General features: G+C 40.3%; 1 protein-coding gene across 2 annotated transcripts in view; it reads right to left on the bottom strand.

The window, feature by feature from the left end:
- Positions 1–17,406, bottom strand: part of def6a (DEF6 guanine nucleotide exchange factor a) — a 131,310-nt gene extending 113,904 nt beyond the window's left edge. For both annotated transcript variants that reach the window (XM_048611952.1, XM_048611953.1), the window contains exon 1: positions 17,229–17,406. In XM_048611952.1, coding sequence (XP_048467909.1) covers positions 17,229–17,324 — 96 coding nt within the window. In that variant the 5' untranslated portion in view covers positions 17,325–17,406. The remainder of the gene's footprint in view (positions 1–17,228) is intronic.
- Positions 17,407–18,843: the final 1,437 nt, after the last annotated feature.

Raw genomic sequence — 18,843 nt, 5'->3', positions numbered from 1 at the left:
GGGCATAACTTGGGAAAAAATAGATAGGTCTTGGAGGGAGTGCAGCGTGGATTTACTAGAATGAAAAGACACAGTGGGTTAAATCACAGGCAGAGTTCATAGAAACAAGTGTTGTATTCACTGGAATTAAGGGATTATAGGGTGGTTTGATCAAAGTTTTCAAGGCATAAGACAGGTAGAAAGAAATATTCCAATGGTTGGGAAGTCTCATAAACCTTTTCTGCAATTTCATAGCTCACATCCTTCCAAAAGTGCGGTGCCCAGAGCCATATAAAATACTCCAGCCAAGGCACAACTAGTGTCTTATAGATATTGTTGATCAACCTGTTCAAACATGGTATGATACACGCTGGAGCAGGTGGGACTTGTACCATGGCCTTCTGGCATACCTAAAAATGAGGTGTCAGTGCAGTGAAGCTCCAAATCAGGACTACTCGTGTCAAACTGCATAAGTAATAAGACAGAGCTAAGTAATGTCACAACCAACAGGTCAAATCTAAGCTCTGCCACGTTCAGGCTAGGAATACTGCAGCAAGTAACTCAATTCCTGACTTCCCAAAGCTTGTCCACCATCTACAAGGCACAAGTCAGGAGTGTGATGGAATGCTCCCCATTTGCCTGGATGGGTGAAGCCCCAACAACATTCAAGAAGCTTGACGCCATCCAATTGTGATTGGTGCCACATCTACAAGCATCCACTCCCTCCACCACCGACGCTCACTACACACAGCTGCCACTATCTACAAGATGCACTGTAGAAATTCACAAAGGCTCCTTAGCCATCATCTTCCAACCACTAGCACCTAGAAGGACAAGGGCAAGGGCAACAGATACCATCATCTGCAAGTTTCCCTTCAAGCCACTCACCATCCTGACTTGGAAATATATCGCTGTTCCTTCACTGTCTCTGGGTAATAATCCTCAAATTCTCTCCCTAACAGCATTTTGAGTCTACCTACAACACATGGACTGCAGCAGTTCAAGAAGGCAGCTCACCACCACCTTCTCAAGGGCAACTAGGGACAGGCAATAAAAATAAATTTGGAATCAATCAGAAAACAGTACTGTCGAGTGTGTTTCATCTTCCACTGTCACAGTCCATGCTTTTCCTCAGCAATAATATTTAAAAAGGGCAAAACAAGGCAGATAATCAGTTAAAAACATAAATTAGTTACATCTTAATTTGTGCTTTCAAAGGAAACAAGGATTTATTCAGTTGGGGCAGAAATGGTACTATAGCCTGGGCCAGAGACTGTCAAAGTTTAAATGCTTCTTGGCATGAACAGTGAAGTCTTTTTTTTAAAATCAGAGACACAATAGCTGGAGTTCATTCACCTCAGTATCAAAACCAACACAGTACAGGACTGTTAAAGAAATTGTCATAACACTGCTTTTACAGAGCCGATGCTTGTAAATCCATTTTGAAATTGTCATAGCCTCATTTATCCCAACGATCAATTACTGAATACAAAAAGGCACTTAGCCCAAACATTACTACGAACAGCTGGACACTGAAGGAAGAGATTATTCTATTGTAAATGGTGGATAGACAGACAAGAGGCAAATCAGTCACTCACACACATTTCACAAGTAGAACAAATGGTTTAGTGAAAATAGTATTTACTATTTCTGAGACAACAAGGTGCAGAGCTGGATGAACACAGCAAGCCAAGCAGCATCATAGGAGCAGAAAGGCTGACGTTTCGGGCCTAGACCCTTCATCAGAAATGGGGTTTGTCCAGAGGGAGGAGGGTAACTTCTTCAGGCTAGGCATCCTTAGAAGAGGCTTCACAGTGGGGTTAAAATTGAATCAGAGATAGTAGGAACTGCAGATGCTGGAGAATCCGAGACAACAAGGTGCAGAGCTGGATGAACACAGCAGGCCAAGCAGCATCGTAGGAGCAGAAAGGCTGACGTTTCGGGCCTAGACCCTCTTTACTATTTCTGCTTTGATTAATTAAATGCTTGAACTTATCCTTCTTTCATGCTGTCGGGATGTCAGTCAGAATCACTGTAGTCACTGCTGTGGTGCTGGGAAATCTCACTGACTTTAGGCAATTTAAAAATACTGTGGTGATCAAATCATAAATTGTGCTGTACTTTGTGACTTCAGAAATTTCTGGGGGATTTACCGGTATGGACGAATGTTCAGTCCCTTAAAATCACTTGTCCTCTTATTAGGGAAGGAGCTTGTTCAGAACTATAGGAATGATTCGGTGATCATCCGACCATTGTGTCTGTGCCAGTTCTTTGAAAGAGAAAATGTCATGGCTATGGCCTCCTGAGACACCAGAAAACCACATTCATTACGCTGAGCTATGTAACACTGAGAACTGCATTTATACATTCAACTTTCACAGTCAGCTAGAAGCTTGGGCTAAATCAATTGAAGAATTGGAACTTAGCTTTTTAAAAATTTGGAATTAAAACAATTAGCCCAATCAAAAGTTACCATGAAGCTGTCAGATTGTCATAAAAACACAAATGGTTCCCTCGTGTCTTTTAGGGAAGGAAACATGTTGCCTTATCTGCTTGTCTTGCCTGTTTGTAATTCCAGTCCCACTACAATGTGGTTAACTCTTTGTTGACCTTTGAAGTGGCCCAGTAAGTCAGAGTTATATAAAACTACACTGAGCAGTTTACTGCATTTGAGGTCTTTGTAGGTGATTCCAGTCATTTTTCCAATGAATCAAACTAAGGGCTCTCTGAAACCTCTGCTTCAGACTTTACACCTGTATTGTCTACTCTGTAAAATACGATATTTGTAGAGCAACAAAACTGCACTGATTTTTAAAATTCCTTCAGACATCCTACCTGGCTTTACAACCAATGAAATAATTTTATTGTCCAAGGAGGTGATACTATATTAGAATGCAGCTTAAGTGGAACAAGGTCCCACAAACAGTACCAATATAGTGACCAGAACACCTGTTTAAGGATGTTGGCCACAGGATTTATATTGACCAAGATATTGGAATAATTCCCTGCTCCTCTTCAAAATAGTACCACGACATCGTCAATGTACACCTGCAAGGGCAGAGAGGGCCTTGGTTTAAAACCTCACCTGTGGTTTCTCCCTCAATACTAAGAATAGGCCATTCAGCCCCTCAAGCCTGTTCTGCCATTCAATGAGATCATGGCTGATCTGTGGCTTAAACTCCATATATCTGCCGTTGGGCAATATTCTCTCAATGCCTTGACACAACAAAAATTTATCTACCCCAGATTTAAAATTAACAACTGATCCAGCATCAACTGCTGTTTGTGGAAGAGAGTTTCAAACCCCTTTGTGTGCTGAACTGCTTCTGAAACGTCAGCCTAGCTTCAAAAGGCTTCAACCTTCTACTCACAGGCATGAGAAATAGCTGAGCCAAATGTGAAATATAAGAATTGAAAAGATTCATCACTGCCTAGCTAAATTAGTAACTTTCAATTGTTCTTTTCCTGCAGTACAGAAAAACAGCTGCTTAGCCCAAACATTTCAACCAATTCTGTGGCCATCCAAAACAGAAGACTTCAGCCACATTTTGTATTTTGCAACTTTTTTCTTTAATTTTTTTTAAACAGTTCCCTGCAGCCTTATTGTAAAATATCTTTCAATTCATAAGAAAACTAACCTTTCCTTACCTCCATGTTAAACATTGATATCAAAGACTTTAGATTGCAGTTTTCACACCTTGTGTTAACAATCTGTCTGCCAGAGAAAGGGCTAGGGATCAAATAATTTCATCGAGTGGAACATAACATTGTGCGCAAAGATCATTTCAATGTTTTCAGCATTTTTCATACAAAATTGTGGCATTCCCACAACAAAGCACAAAATATAAAAACTTTAAACTTTGTAGAAAAGGCAACAGACTCAAAAAGATTGCCCAATTTCTCCCTTATTTCCTTCAGCACAAACTGATCTACACTTGACAAACACCAATAAACCACAAAGATTTCTGTGCGTATACATTGGGATATGCAATGCCAGTAGCAAAATGCAGAGAGAAGCCAACAGCATGGGTTCAATTTCCACACCAGTTGACATTGCTAAAAAGGACTCTCCTCCTTAACTTCTCCCCTCACCTGAGGTGTGGTAACCCTCAGGTTAAACTACTACCAGTCACCCCTCTCTAATGAGAGATCAGTTCAGTTATCAGACCTTCCTAGTGCCTCAAATACATGTAAATATAGTCTTGTACGAATAAGAGATGTCTTTGGTTTGTTTGGATAAAGTCAAACTCGAATGTTTGTTTGTTTCCTTGGTATGTGACGGTACAGAACCGAACCACATTTTTGGCTATGTGTATACAAAGATTTTTTATGAATAAAGTATATTTTTGAAATAAAAAGATCGGCCCTGTGGTCTGGTAATACTATGGTGACTTACTTTTGCAAGAAAAGTCCTGAACACCATGAACTAGCTTTTTAAAATAAACCTAAACAACAAATTACCTTTTGAAATCTTGTTTCACAGGCACTGACTAACTGACCTAGACTGCAGCTCTGTTTTGTGGGCACTGACTGCTCCGCCGTATGTCGAATGTGGAACATTTTTCATAAATCTACTTGCAGTCTTAAGTCAATTTAGTTCAGATTGGGGAGGGCGCTGGAGGTGAATGGGAAGAAGCTGGAGACGAAACTCTCTGATTTCTTCTTGTTTTACCTCAGTTTTATTTCCCAACACATGATACTGGGACCAGGGAATTTGACATAAGTTGCTGTGTTGATTTGATCAGTGTGAAAACTGGTGTAAACTTCAGATCAATTTCATCCCGAAGTCTCAATGTGTAATTACTACCTCCCTCACTCTAAACACTAAGTCCACTTAAATTGGTACAGATTAATTGTCAAACTACAAAACAGAACCAGGCTAAGGATACGTTCTTGCTCAGTAACAACATTTGTCAAGCTTACGCCTCGCATTTCATACTTCCTTCCTTTAATGTTTTTCCCTCTTGCACCCCCGGTTTTATAAAATGGCGTTTCCTTTGACTCGCTTTAAGCAATGCCACAAGAGACCTTCCAGTTTTCCACAAAGCTCTCAAAATGCCAATGGAATCTTTAAACGGTTCAATTTAACAAATCTGTCTCAACATTTTGGATGCTCAATGGCATTTTCTTAATTTTCTAATTATTTTTAAAAGATAGTCACGGGGAGACCTGACTTACTGACAACCTTTGGGAAGCACAGTGGCAGCAGAAGATCAGTTGCAGTTGACATTTATTACATGTTAATAATGTACAGTATATTTATTGCAAACAGTTCAGATTATCTGTCAATGTATTACCAACAGACTAAATGCTACGGAGACACGAGGAGACATTATACAGAAATTTTTAAAGAATTATTGTAGGCAGCCAGTGGAATTACCCATCTCGACTTCCTATAGATATTTGAAAATTAAACACTCGTTACATGTTTTATATATTACAAAATTGTCAAGATTTCAATTGCATTGATTAAACGGTAAGAGGTGAAGAGATTAATCCACTGTGTATAATGTGCCTTCTTTAGGCTGCAGCAGAATTCTTGTTGAACGAGGTGTTGCACTCATAAACTTTAGTATTCATATTAGTCTAGAGCTTGGAACAGTTAATACTAATTTCACCGCTAATTTGGCAGGAATATTTTTCAAATATAGAATTCTAGAAGCCATACAGCATTGAACCAGGCTGGCCATTCTGCTTCTATGTGTTTGTCTCTTGTCCATGTGACCCAACACCCAGACCACGTAACAAGCTGATATTCATGTTGTGCTTGTCTTTAAAATTGTATAGCATTTCAACCAACTGGTTTCAAAATCTATATCTTGTCCACTTCCATGGAACTCTATCGTACGACGTCCTAAACAAGAAGTTTAACAACCCCAGGGCACTGCATGTATGATTTTCTTAGCTGCTTCTCTCACATGCCTTCCACTTTTTTGCAGTGGTCTCTGTCCCTCTTTGGTTTTCTCATACTGTGTTACTGAGCTAGTTCAGTGCTCTTTAAATCTTGCGATGTCTTTGATTAAGGGACTTGTTTTTTGTCTGTTTTCAGAAAGCTTATTGCTGACTCTTGTGATAACAGCTTTCACGTCTTGAGCTCCATTTTTGCTATTCAGATGGGGAACTGGAATCATGAAGTTCGGCAGTCCTGCCAAGGCAAGCTGGCTGGGAAGCCAACTTTGACCCTTTTGAACCTCTATGAAGACTTCTAGCACTCTGACCCCTCCATGACCCTTCATACCCTCCAATCAAAACTCAATGCCAACTCACACTTGTTACCGCTCCTTATGGCCCCTCCTACTTTCCTGCCACCTTTATAGCTACTCACTCAATATCCAGCATAGAGAAACGGCAGGCAACAAATGAAGATCATAAGCCATAAAACGCAGAAGGAGAAGTATGCCATTCAGCCCATCAAGTCTGCCAAACCAACGAGATTGTGCCTGATCTGATAATCCTCAAACCACTTCGTCCTTTTCCCCATAACCCTTGATTTCCTTGCTGATTAAAAACCTATGTCAGCCTTGAATATATTTAATGATCCAGCCTTGACAACCCTCTGTGGCAAAGAATTCTATAGATTCAGTGGCCTCAGATGAAATTCCTTGTCAATTGCTGTCTTAAACGGGTGACTCCTTACTCTGAAATTATGCCCGGTGGTCCTAGACTCTCCCACAAGGGAAAACAACGTCTCTGCCTCTATCCTGTAAAGCCCATTAAGAATCTTAATATGTTTCGATAATGTTGCCTCTCATTCTTCTAAATTCCAATGCTTACAAGCCCAACCTACTCAATCTTTCCTCATAAAACAATCCCTCCATACCTGCGATCAACATAGTGAACCTTGTCTAGAACTGCCTCCAATGCTAAATATATCTTTCCTTAGCTAAGGGGACCAAAACTGTTCACAGTATTCCAGATATGGTCTGACTAGTACCTTGTATTGTTTTAGCAAGACTTACCTATTTTTATGCTCCACTTCCTTTGAAATAAAGATCAACATTTTCTTTGCCTTCACTGTTACTTTTTGTGACTTATACGAGGATTCCAAAACCCCCCTGCAGTCTTTCTTCATTTAAACAATACTCAGCTCTCTATTCTTCTTCCCAAAGTACATAACCTTACATTTTCCCACATTATATATAACTGGCTCATTTTTACTGACTCATTTAACCGGTCTTTATCCTTTGCAGACCCTTCATATCATGCTCACCACTTGCTTGCCCACCTATTTCTGTCACCTGCAAACATGACTATAGGATACTCACTTTTCTCATCCAACTCAATAATGTGCATCGCAAATGACTGTGATTCCAGCACTGATTGCTATGGCACTCCAATAGTTGCTGGTTGACATCCTGAAAATGCCTTTTGAACTCCAACTCTGTGTCTTCTATTCGTTAGCCAATCCTCTATTCATGCTAATATACTGCCTAACAACATCGTAGGCTCTTACTAAGCAGGCTAATCTGTGATAACTTATCAATCACCTTTTGCAAATCCAAATATATTACTTCCACTGTTTCTCCTTTATCTATTTTTTTTTCAGCATGATTTCTCCCTCATGAAGTCATGCTGACATTACTTGATCATACTATGTATTTCTAACTGTTCTGTTATCACATGCTTTATAGCAGTTAATAACATTTTCCCAATAATTGATGTTAAGCTAACTGGCCTATAGTTACAAAAACTCAGGAAGGGTCACTGGACCTGAAACGTTAACTCTGATTTCTCTTCACAGATGCTCCCAGACCTGCTGAGCTTTTCCAGTAATTTCTGTTTTTGTTTCTGATTTACAGCCTCCACAGTTCTTTCGGTTGTTATGACCTATGTTTTCTATTTTTGTTTGCTTCCTTTTTTAAATACAGGTGTTCTATTGGCAGCGTTCCAGGACATAATGATCCTTGGAAGATTACCACCACTATCCCTGTAGCTACTTCTTTTAATATCCTAAGATGCATCCCATCAGATCCAGGGGTCTTATCAGTCTTTAGCTACATTACTTTTCCTGCCACTTTTTCTCTACTGATAATTATTGTACTTATTTTCTCTCCCCTTATTGCCCTATGAATGTTTAACAATTTTGGAATGCTATTGGTATTCTCTACCATGAAGACTGATGCAAAGTACTGATTCTACTCCTCTGCCATTTCCTGGTTCCTCACCATTATTTCCCCATTCTCATTCTCTAGGAGCCTGTGTTTACTCTGGGCTCTCTGTTCCTTTTATATATTTAACAAAGCTCTTTCTGTCTGTCTTGATATTACTTGCAAGTTCAGGAATTATTTCCTCCTACTTTATTATTTTTTGGTCATTGTGTGTTGGTTTTTAAAAGTTTCCCGATTCTCTGTTTTATATTACATTAGCCGACGTTACTGATAAATGTTTTTTTCTTTCAATTCATTACTATCCTTAACCTCCCTGGCTCACAACATTATCCCCTTCCTGAAACCGTTTTCTTTCAATGGAACATATCTTTCAAAAAAAATCCAAATCTAATATAGCCCGCTATTGAGCTAATACGGATGTTGATAAAACTCCCTTTCAAAAACACTTTCAAAGCTTTTAAATCTCAAGTGGTTAACATCTTATTTAAAAAGAAGTCTACTCAGTTCCACATCAAGGACAGCTAATTGCTTAATAACCACTTTAACCTCCCAAACTGAGAATTCAGGACCCAGAACCCCATTCAGAACCTGTGTAAAATAATTAGGACGCAATAAACTAAAATTTAACAAAATTTCAACAATTGTAACATCTAAGAATTTGATTGTTAAAGTTGCCCCAACTGCTAGCCACGCTACTGTACTTTGAATAATATCCCACAGAAATGGTAGTACAATGAATGAGCGTGGTAGGTAGGAGCACCATGAAATCCCAGGAGAACCTTTGAACCATAAAAAGGTTACAGCACACAAAGAAGCCATTCAGCCCATCATCTCTGTGCCAGCTGAATAAACTAGTCGCCCATTCTAATTCCATTTTTCTGCTCCACAGCCTTGCAGAATACAGTGCTTCAGGTGGCAATCTAGGCTCCTTTTACATGATTTTGGTGTTTCTGCTTCAACCACAAAACTGAATGGTGAATTCCGTGAAAACATTATTTCTCAGGTCCTTTCTAAATTTTCACCTAATCACTTAAATCAGTGCCCCTGGCACTGATCTCTACACCAAGGGAAACGCTATTCAAGACTCCATTATTTTGTGCACCTCAATTATATTCCCCATCTGCCTCATCTAAGGAAAACAACCCTATGTGATATTAACTGACAGCTGCAATTTTCATTCCTGTAAATCTCTGCTGTACTCACTCCACAACAATTTTGTGCTTCCTGTAATCTGTTGAACTGAACAGTAGACAAAATTCCTACTGTGGCCTAACCAGCATCTATATTTCCAGCATCACATCCCTGTTTTCTCATCCGATCCTTGCCTAATAAAGGAAAGCATCTATCTGCCTTCAATACCACCATATCTTGTCACCTTCAGGGACCTGTAGACATGCACTTCAAGTTCCTTCACTTCCTCTATCTCTCTCAACACCCGCTCATTTATTGTATATTTGCTTGCTTTGTCTGCCCTCCACAAATACATAACCTTGTACCTAATTCCATCTGTCACTCAAACAAACATTCTAAATCCATTGCCAGTATTAGATTATGTTTAGTTATGATATTCTTTCTAAAGCCATTTGATTTAGTACCAAGGGACAACTCTTTTTATCAACCAGACACTCTCACCTTCTGTCTTTTAGCTTTGGGAATTTCCCCATTTAAGCTCTATACAACAGGTTTGATTCTATGCCTGGTTATGTGACTAATGCAATTGTAATGGCCCATGTATATTGGATGAAAAAAAAACTACATTGTACGTTGGTGTGATGGTCCCCTAAGCGCGACATTTCTCTAGACAATTTCTGGTAAAGCACTTCACCTCATAGGACCAAGAAGTTAATTACAGGATTAAGTAGATTATGGGTGTTGCTCTGGTCTCATGGAGGTTTTAGTTTTTATTTTAGAACAAGCTTCCTGTATGAAACAGCTCTTTTAAACAGAATTCAGTTAAAATTCTGTGTCTTGACTAAAACAGTTGAAAGTTCTTGTTAACTGAAGGATTCCTCATAGTAAATGAGATTTGAAGGAATATCCAAAGAAGGAAGTTTATTGATGCAAGATTTTTAGACTTAAATAATATCAGAATCATGTGAATTCTGTCCTGAAGTGGCCAAGATGCTGGTGATGCAATATTGGACTAGGAGTTTATAATAGTCATTGGTTGGAGGAGATTTGAAGGTACAAACTTGCCAGAAAGGAGAAGGTAGCCCCAAAACACCCCAACCCTTTATGAATCTGTGAAACAGAGTTCAAAGAAAGGTTAATCTTCCAATTTCCTATAACCACCTAACTTGTGTTTTGGTATTGTAAGTCAAATACGTGCAGAATTTGAGTCAAGTTCAGTTTAAAGTATAGTAACTGTTGTAGTTTTAATATATTTAATGTAACTGAGCCAGAGATTGAAGCGCTTATTGAGTGGTTAGAACATTAACAAGCCCAGAAAGTGAAAAACATCTTGTCCAACAGATTCCCAAAACTCATTGGCCAGGATTTCATATTAAGAATGGTCAATGTAGCATCGTGACAGAGCACTCGATCTGGCTGAGAAAGTGGACTTCAACAACTGGTTCATTCAGAAGAGGATGGAATTTCAGGAGCAACAGTATGTGGAGGTCTGCCAGGTAATCTGCACAGAGCTTTATTTTCTTATGGACAGAGCAGCCACGTTCTGTGCTGCCCACTCGCACTGCTTTCAAAGCAGAAAACGGTGTCAAACCTGCAGTATGATCGGTGTGGCTCTGCAATTCCTATTCCACTACCTTTCATGTCAAAAGTCAAATACTATTCCCTGAATAATCATAACTGATTGTTGGTCAAACATCCTATTGAATGCTTTAAATTACTCCTTAAAATAGAATTGCTGAGAACAAAGTAAATTACAATACTGGTATTTCCTGACTCCTCCTATCCTTGTTCGACATCCAGTATTGCATAAGCAGAAATTTCCTCCAAATAAAATTTGGAGAAGATGGAAACTATTATCTTCAGGCCTCTCTATAAACTGCTTTCCCAAGTCACCATTTCTTCCCAGTCACTACCTACCCGAGATCAACCATGTGAAACATTTTTGGAACAATAGCCAATATCCATCAATAAGCTCAGTGCAAGTTGGGACCTGGGTAGTAGGGATTTTGAAAGCATTAGTTGGGAGGTCAACAAGAAAGCTTGTGGTAATGAAGGCATGGGTGAGGATTTCAGCAGCAGGAGAGCTGTGGCAGTGATGGAGGTGGGCAATATTAGGAGATAGAAGTAACCTGAATTGGTGATGGAGAGGATATGTGATTGGAAACTCAATATCAAATTGGATACCAAGGTTACAAAGTGTGCCATTTTCAAACTCCTACATCTTACAATATCTTAAATTTAGAAGGCTAATCCTTAATATCAAATCTCTTCATGGCCTCACATCTGCCTATCTCTGTATCTTCCTTCAGCCCCAAGGATCTGAAACCTTTATATTCCTCAAAGTCTGACCTCTTGCACATTCTTGACTTTAAGTACTCCATCATGGGGTCTGTGTGGGATGCTCTTCGGAGGGTTGGTGTGGACTTGATGGGCCAAATGGCCTGCTTCCACAGTGAAGGGATTCTATGATATCTTCAGTTGGCTAGGCCTAAAGCCCTGGAATTCTCTTCAGATTGCTGTCTGCCTCTCCACTGCTACCTTCTCCTTAAAGTCTTCTTTAAAACTTACACTTCGACCAAACTTTTGATTGTTTGTCCTAAAGTTTACTTTGTGATTGAATGCCAAATTTTGCTCAACAACACTCTTGCAAAGTGCTTTAGGTGTTTTACTATTTTGAAAGTGTTGTATAAATGAGAGTTCAAATTGTGTTTCCAGCTGGAAGATGGTGCTAAGCATGGACCAGGATTGGATACAATCACAGTGGATAGCCAGAAACTCTGTCAGCTATTGAATGGATACATGTGAAATGGGCTCCTGTAATTGCATGTACCAACTAGCTGCTCACTTTGCCCATATTTTTTACATTCAACAATGTCAAAGTACTTGAGAAGGAGATTTGCTAGCATTACAGAAACAGCTGTAGATGAATCTTTCTTTGGAATCACTTTGAGCCTCACTAAGATCAATTGACATTTGGGGATAAGGAAATGCAAGAGAGGAAAAGAAAAATCAGACTCGCATGTTCTCACTCCTGAATACGATCAAGTGACTCCCAACTTGAAAAGGCCCTTGTGTGAACTTCAGATAAAACAAGATGGAACTTATACCAGAATTATTAATTAAATTGAAAAGACTATAGACCCTCACCTTCAAAAATCCTACATAAAGAATAATCATTTGGAAGAAGGAAACATGCAGTCAGTTCCTGGATCTGGTTTCATGCAGCATACACCCCGACTCTCCTTTACTCCAGTTCAGTTGGAGTCATACCTAATGCAAAGGATGGTTGTGGTTTTTTGACATCAGTGATCTCAGCTCCAGGACATCTCTACAGGACTTCCTCAGGGTATCTATTTCCTAATCAACTTATTCAGAGATGTTATTACACGCCTCTGCAGTAGGTAGGACTTGAACCTGGGTCTCTTAGCCCAAAGGCAGGAACAATCCTTGTTCCTCAGGGTAGAGTCCTAGGCCCAACCATCTTCAACTGCTTCATCAATGACTTTCCTTCCATAATAAGGTCTGAAGTGGGCATGTTCACTGATGATTGTACAATGTTTAGCATCATTTACAATGCCTCAGTTATTGAAGTGGTCCATATCCAAACACAGCAAGTGCTGCACAATATCCAGACATGGTCTGACAAGTGACAAGTAACATTCATGCCATATAAATGCCAGACAATGACCATCTCTAATAAGAGACAACCTAATCAATGTCCCTTGATATTGAGGCATTACCATTACTGAATACCCTACCATCAATATCCTTGGCATTACCATTGGTTAAAAACTCTACTGGACTAGCCATGTAAACACTGCAACTACAAGAGCAGGTCAGAGACTAGGAATATTGCAGTGAGTAGCTCACCTCCTGACTCCCCAAAACCTGTCCCCTATCTATAAGGCACAAATCAGGAGTGTGGTGGAATACTCCCCACTTGCCTGCATGGATGCAGTTCTATAAACATTCAAGAAATTTGACACCACCCAGGACAAAGTAGCCCACTTGATTGGTTCCACATCCACAAACATCCGCTTCCTTCACCACCGACACTTAGCAGTAGCAGTGTGTGCCATCTACAAGGTGCGCTGCAGAAATTCACCAAAGCTTCTTTGACAGCATCTTACAAACTCATGGCCACTTCCATCTGGAAGAACATGGGCAGCAGATAGATGGGAACACACCACCTGCAGGTCCACCTCTAAGCTATTCACCATCCTGACTTGGAAATATATCACTGTTCCTTCATTGTCTCTGGGTCAAAATCTGGGAATTCCATCCCCAAGAGCATTGTGGGCCGTCCTACAGCATATGTATTGCAGTGGTTCAAGAGGCAGCTCACCACCACCTATGGCAACTAGGAATGAGTAATAAATGCTGGCCCATCCAGCGATGCTTACATCTCATGAGTGAAATATAAACAAAATCCCTCATCTATGAAAAGTGAGCAATTTTAGACATGTGAATCTGACCCAGAATCCACATCATTTTGGAAGGAGTAGGGAAGGGTGAACATAGGGAAAGAGTTCCAGACTTTCTGCAAATTCTCTGTGCAGAAGCTTCCTATGTCTAAATTCAAAACAGTCATGGAATTGATCTGTAAAATACCGGTCAACAAATCTTTATAGCAAAGACAATAATTTCCAGAATGGTGGGGAATTAAATACGGATGGGGGCTGGAGAAGCAAAGGACCTTTCTCAATGTGGATCTTGGTGGGTGATCATTCTTTTTATAATTTGTTATTTATGAAGATTGGGTTTGAGAAGTCACAATTCAGTTTCCATGCATGCGCATGATTGTAAAATATGAATATGGCTACAGTTGAAAATCTCTTATCAAAGGCCAAAAGGGTGGTTTATGATGTGAAATGGAAACAGCATACTGGCCTTAATTACATAATCGAAGACAGAGAAGAGCTAAGGAGCATGAAAATGAAGGATGGTCACCAAGCAATTCAGTTCCAAATAGTGTTGGGTTAAACGACAACTCAAATTTCCATCCTTAAATCATTTTATTGCTTCACTCTTAAACAATAGGCTGCAAGAGTTAACCTGACTTAGTGGTCATACTAAGTTGCACATTTAAACCTCACACCAGAGTCTAAGCTCATACTCTAGGTCTGTACTTCAGTGCAGCACAAGAAATGTTCCTCTCTGAAAAGGTGTCTCTCAGAAGAGATGAACCTGTCTGTCCCCACACATGGATATAAAAAGGTCCCAATGAGTGCTCCCAGAACAAATGATTTTTCTTGAATAAAATCAACAACAAAACCAGCTTAGTTGAACTTGCATCCCCTCACTGCTAAGCCGATACAGCCGCTGCTGGTCTGCCTCTATTACATTTGCCACTACACTGCACAGCCAATATTGTGGGAAATCCAGAGATAGTGAAAGGCACTATTTAATGGCAAGTTGTTTTATTAATGTAGTTCCCTTTAAGTAGTTTAATTATGAACACATACTGACAAATCCTCTTTCAATATTACCTATATAGAAGTACAGGTAGGCCATTCTTTCCTCTCAATCCTGCTGCACCATTCTAGATCATCTACGTCAACACCATTTTGTCACAGTAATCCCATTTCCCTTGACGTCATTAGTAATCAGAAATCTACAGCTGTCTCTTTTGAACATGCTCAATGACTGAGCTTTTCACAGCCATATGGGATAGAGTATTCCAAACATTTTTCACCTCTTGAGTGAAGACATTTCTCCCATCTCAGTCCTAAACGGCTTGCCCCTTTTCTGGAGATTGTATCCCCTGGCTCTAGACACTGCCTCCCCTGGGCCTCAGGAAGGTGAAATATCCGTTCCTGCAACCCCATGTAGGCCTTTCAGAATTCTGCACGTTTCTGTGAGACCACCTCTCAGTCTAAAGCCCAAATAATCTCTAGCAGAGAAGATCAATCTCTCCTCTTGTAAAACAAAATCTTTTGAGGCTGTGTCAGAATTCCGGTTCAAATATTAATGCTGGAAATGTTTTTTTTTATACAATTTATAGACTGTTCTCTCTTATTAGGAGACAATAGCCTAGTTCCAATGTCATTGGACAACTAATTCAGAGATCCAGGCTAATACTTCAGAAACACGCGTTCAAATTCTACCACATTCAGGAATGAAATTTAGAATGTGAACAAGTGATAAATGTGAATTGAAAGCTCGTCTTGATAATATTGTTATGAATCTATCAATTGTCATAAACTGTCACTAACTGGCTCACTAACTCTTTCAGAGGAGGCAGTGTAAGAACTCATCTGGTTTACTAATGCCTTTTTTTGGGGAAGGAAATCTGCCATTCTTACTTGGTCTTATCGACATGTGATTTCAGTCCCCCAGTAATGTGGCTGCCTCCAAAATGGCTGAGCAAGCCACACAGTTATACTAAACATCTGATGTCAGGCAGGACGTGCAGGGCTTCTGAGGGACATTTAAGGATGGGCAACCTATGTAGTGACATCCACATCCCATGAAGATATCAGGAAGAGAAACATCACAAACTGCTCCACACACAGGCAAAGTTCAAGGACTGTGACCTAGATTAGGAAAGTGACACTTCACCTAATAATGTCATCTTGCAGCTTCAATTGTAACACAAAGCAACACCTTGAACTGAGTAGTTCTACAGAGTTTAACAGAGCCCTTTTAAAGATGGCTGAGGACAAATTCTCTGATTACAATTCCCACTTGGTGTTTGCTCAAAACCAAATTAAAATTAAAATGTCACTTTACTCTCAGACAATTGAAAACCTGGACACTGTGCTCTCGCCACAAACCTTTAGAAGTCATGGAACAATTTTCCTTCTTTCTTTCCCTACCCTTTCAAACAGTTGTACCTTTCTGTTCGTGGATATACATTCGTCTAAACCAATAGGACTACTGCGAGGACTCAGCAGTAACAGGACATCCTCTGCATTGCGCTCTCGTCTATTTTTAAACTAAAAGTGTTTTGGCACAGGCTATTGAGAAAAAAAACATCAGCTTTGACAGCGTCTTTCAAATTTCATTCAGCGTGCAATTTTAAGACTGTACATGAAGAAACGGCACTTTTTCTGCCTGATAAAACGCTCGAGTAACTTAATATGACAAAACAAAATGCTATCCCATCAGAATGTGCACAGGATGCCATCATTTCAGCTGTATCTTTTCAACTCGGCAATCACCCTTTTGTAAAAGATCAGCACGTTGCATTGAAAGAAGGTCCGATTACAAAACCCAAAATGAAGAGCATGTGATCAAAGTTAATCTTTCCAATAATTGCTCGTAATTATGGGATGTTTAGTTTTAAAAGAAGCCGTGAGTCACGACTGCTGCTGCATTGCAGAAGGATTCTAACCACTTCTGTCTGGCTGTCGCTCTGTGTTTCCTGCGTGCGCGCCTCTCTGACACAAATGTAAAAAGTTCAGTTGGACTGGCGACTTCAAACTTCGAAACCGTGTTTCAGACAGCAAGGTCCCAGTAAAATTCACATCACTTCATGCCTGTGCAAGATGCCAAGTGGGTAGTATACTGCAACGCATCCATCGCTCCCATAAGATTCTGGCTAAAATAATGCAGGCGACACACAAGCACCAAACCTAACAAAGATTCTAATCTAACTAGCAATAAGACGCAGAAGGAATGGGTAAGTTTCCACATAAAAAGAAGGGTCTAGGCCCGAAACGTCAGCCTTCCTGCTCCTCTGATGCTTCTTGGCCTGCTGTGTTCATCCAGCTCTACACCTTTTTATCTCAGATTCTCCAGCAACACCTACTATCTAACATCTACTAGCCCTTAGAACCTCACTTTTTGGCCACGTTGACTGACTTCCTGACGCTTATGCATCAGAAAACGTGTTCTACGTAAAAAGAAAATGTAGAAACACACAAATTATACAAACATAAGCCTGTGAGCACCTCGTTAATATTTTTTTTAAACGTGCTATACACATCCCGGGTTATCAGCGCCCTGTTCAGACAGGGCACTAAGTGAACCCTCTCTGTTTGCTCTCTTGCCCCTTCCCCGCTTTACCTTTAGCTGCGATTTAGACACTTTGCCACTTTTCTCCACGTCTAGCGCTGTGAACGCGTACCAAATGGACTTCAACAGCTCATTCCGCAACTCCATCCTGGCACTGAGTGAAAGTCGACAGCACACGGCACAGGCTCAACTTCTCATCTCCTCCCTCCCCACGTCCGCGTTCCCGGCGCCGGGAGCGAGCGCCTGCTGCTTGTTGCACGCCCCCGCCACCCAAGGGTGCAGCGAGTCGAGCACAAGCGCAGCTCATCTCCTCAGTGCCAATTGCCCTGTTCTACTCAATCAGAAACTTTCCAGTTCACCCACATAATCATGTATATGCTCATACTGAAGCTTACTGATCTTTGTATATCCTCACCGACTACTGAGGTTTGTGTATGTTCACGTGATTTTTGAAACTTACCGATCTATTTACACATGTTCTCACTGATTTCAGAGGTTTACTGATCTACTTAGAATTATGGACACATTCAAGAGTTTTTACAGCTTGGAAAAAGATACACAGTGCTCCACCTATAACTCTACTAACATTGTATACAGCTCCAGCATAACCTGGAACACACACAGAAGTTGCTGGAAAAGCTGAGCAGATCTGGTATCATCTGTGGAGAAAAAAATCAGAGTTAATGTTTCAGGTCCGGTGACCCTTCCTCTTGGATCCAGCATAACCTCCTGCTCTTGTATTCAATGCTTTGACTAATTAAGACAAGTATCCCATATGCCTTCTAAACCGCCTTAGCTACCTGTCCTGCGAGCTTCAAGGATGGATGAATGTACACACCAAGGTCCCTCTATACTTCCTAGGGTTCTGTGTTTCAACATGTACTCCACTGTTTGATCAGTCCTCCCAAAATGCATCACCTCACACTTTTCAGAATTAAAATCCATTTGCTGGTGTTCTGACAAGTCCATCTATATTGTCCTGTCGTCTAAGGCTTTCTTCCTTGCTATTTACCACACCACAAATTTTTGTGTCCTCTGCAAACTTACTGATCATGCTTCCTATATTCATGACTAGATCATTAATATACACTACACACAGCAACGGACTCAGTACTGAACCCTATCATACTCTAGTGGGCACAGCTTTGAGTGACAAAAACATCTTATGTCCATCACCCTTTGCTTCCTGCCACCACGTCAATTTCAGATCCAATTTGCAAATACTTCTCTAGAGTATCCCTGGTGTCTGCCATAAGCTTGATTTTTTTTTATCCAATCCTGTGTGTTCCTTGACACGCAGGGTTCTCTGGACTTGCTGATCCACCCTTCACCTTTACAGTACATGTTGACCCTGCACTTTCACTCTTACCCGTTTGAACGTCTCCCATTGCTCTGGTGTGGATTCTCCTGAAAATAGCTGCTCCCGGTCAACTTTAGCCAGATCGTGTCTGATTATATTAAAACTTGACTTCTCCCAGTTCTGAATCTTTATTTCCAGTCCATATTTGTCTTTATCCATGATTACCTTAAATCTTACTGAATCCTACTGACTGAAATATTTCCCCATTCACACATCTACAACTCACCTGCTTTGTTCCCTAAAATTAGGTCCAACACCACTCCCTCTCTTGGACTTTCTACGTGTTGGCTTATAAATCTCCCCAAA

Source organism: Rhincodon typus, chromosome 25 (genome assembly GCF_021869965.1).
Source record: "Rhincodon typus isolate 14 chromosome 25, sRhiTyp1.1, whole genome shotgun sequence".
Taxonomy (NCBI): Eukaryota; Metazoa; Chordata; class Chondrichthyes; order Orectolobiformes; family Rhincodontidae; genus Rhincodon; species Rhincodon typus.
Note: the sequence above shows the minus strand (reverse complement) of the source record. Positions and strands in the feature narration are given on the sequence as shown.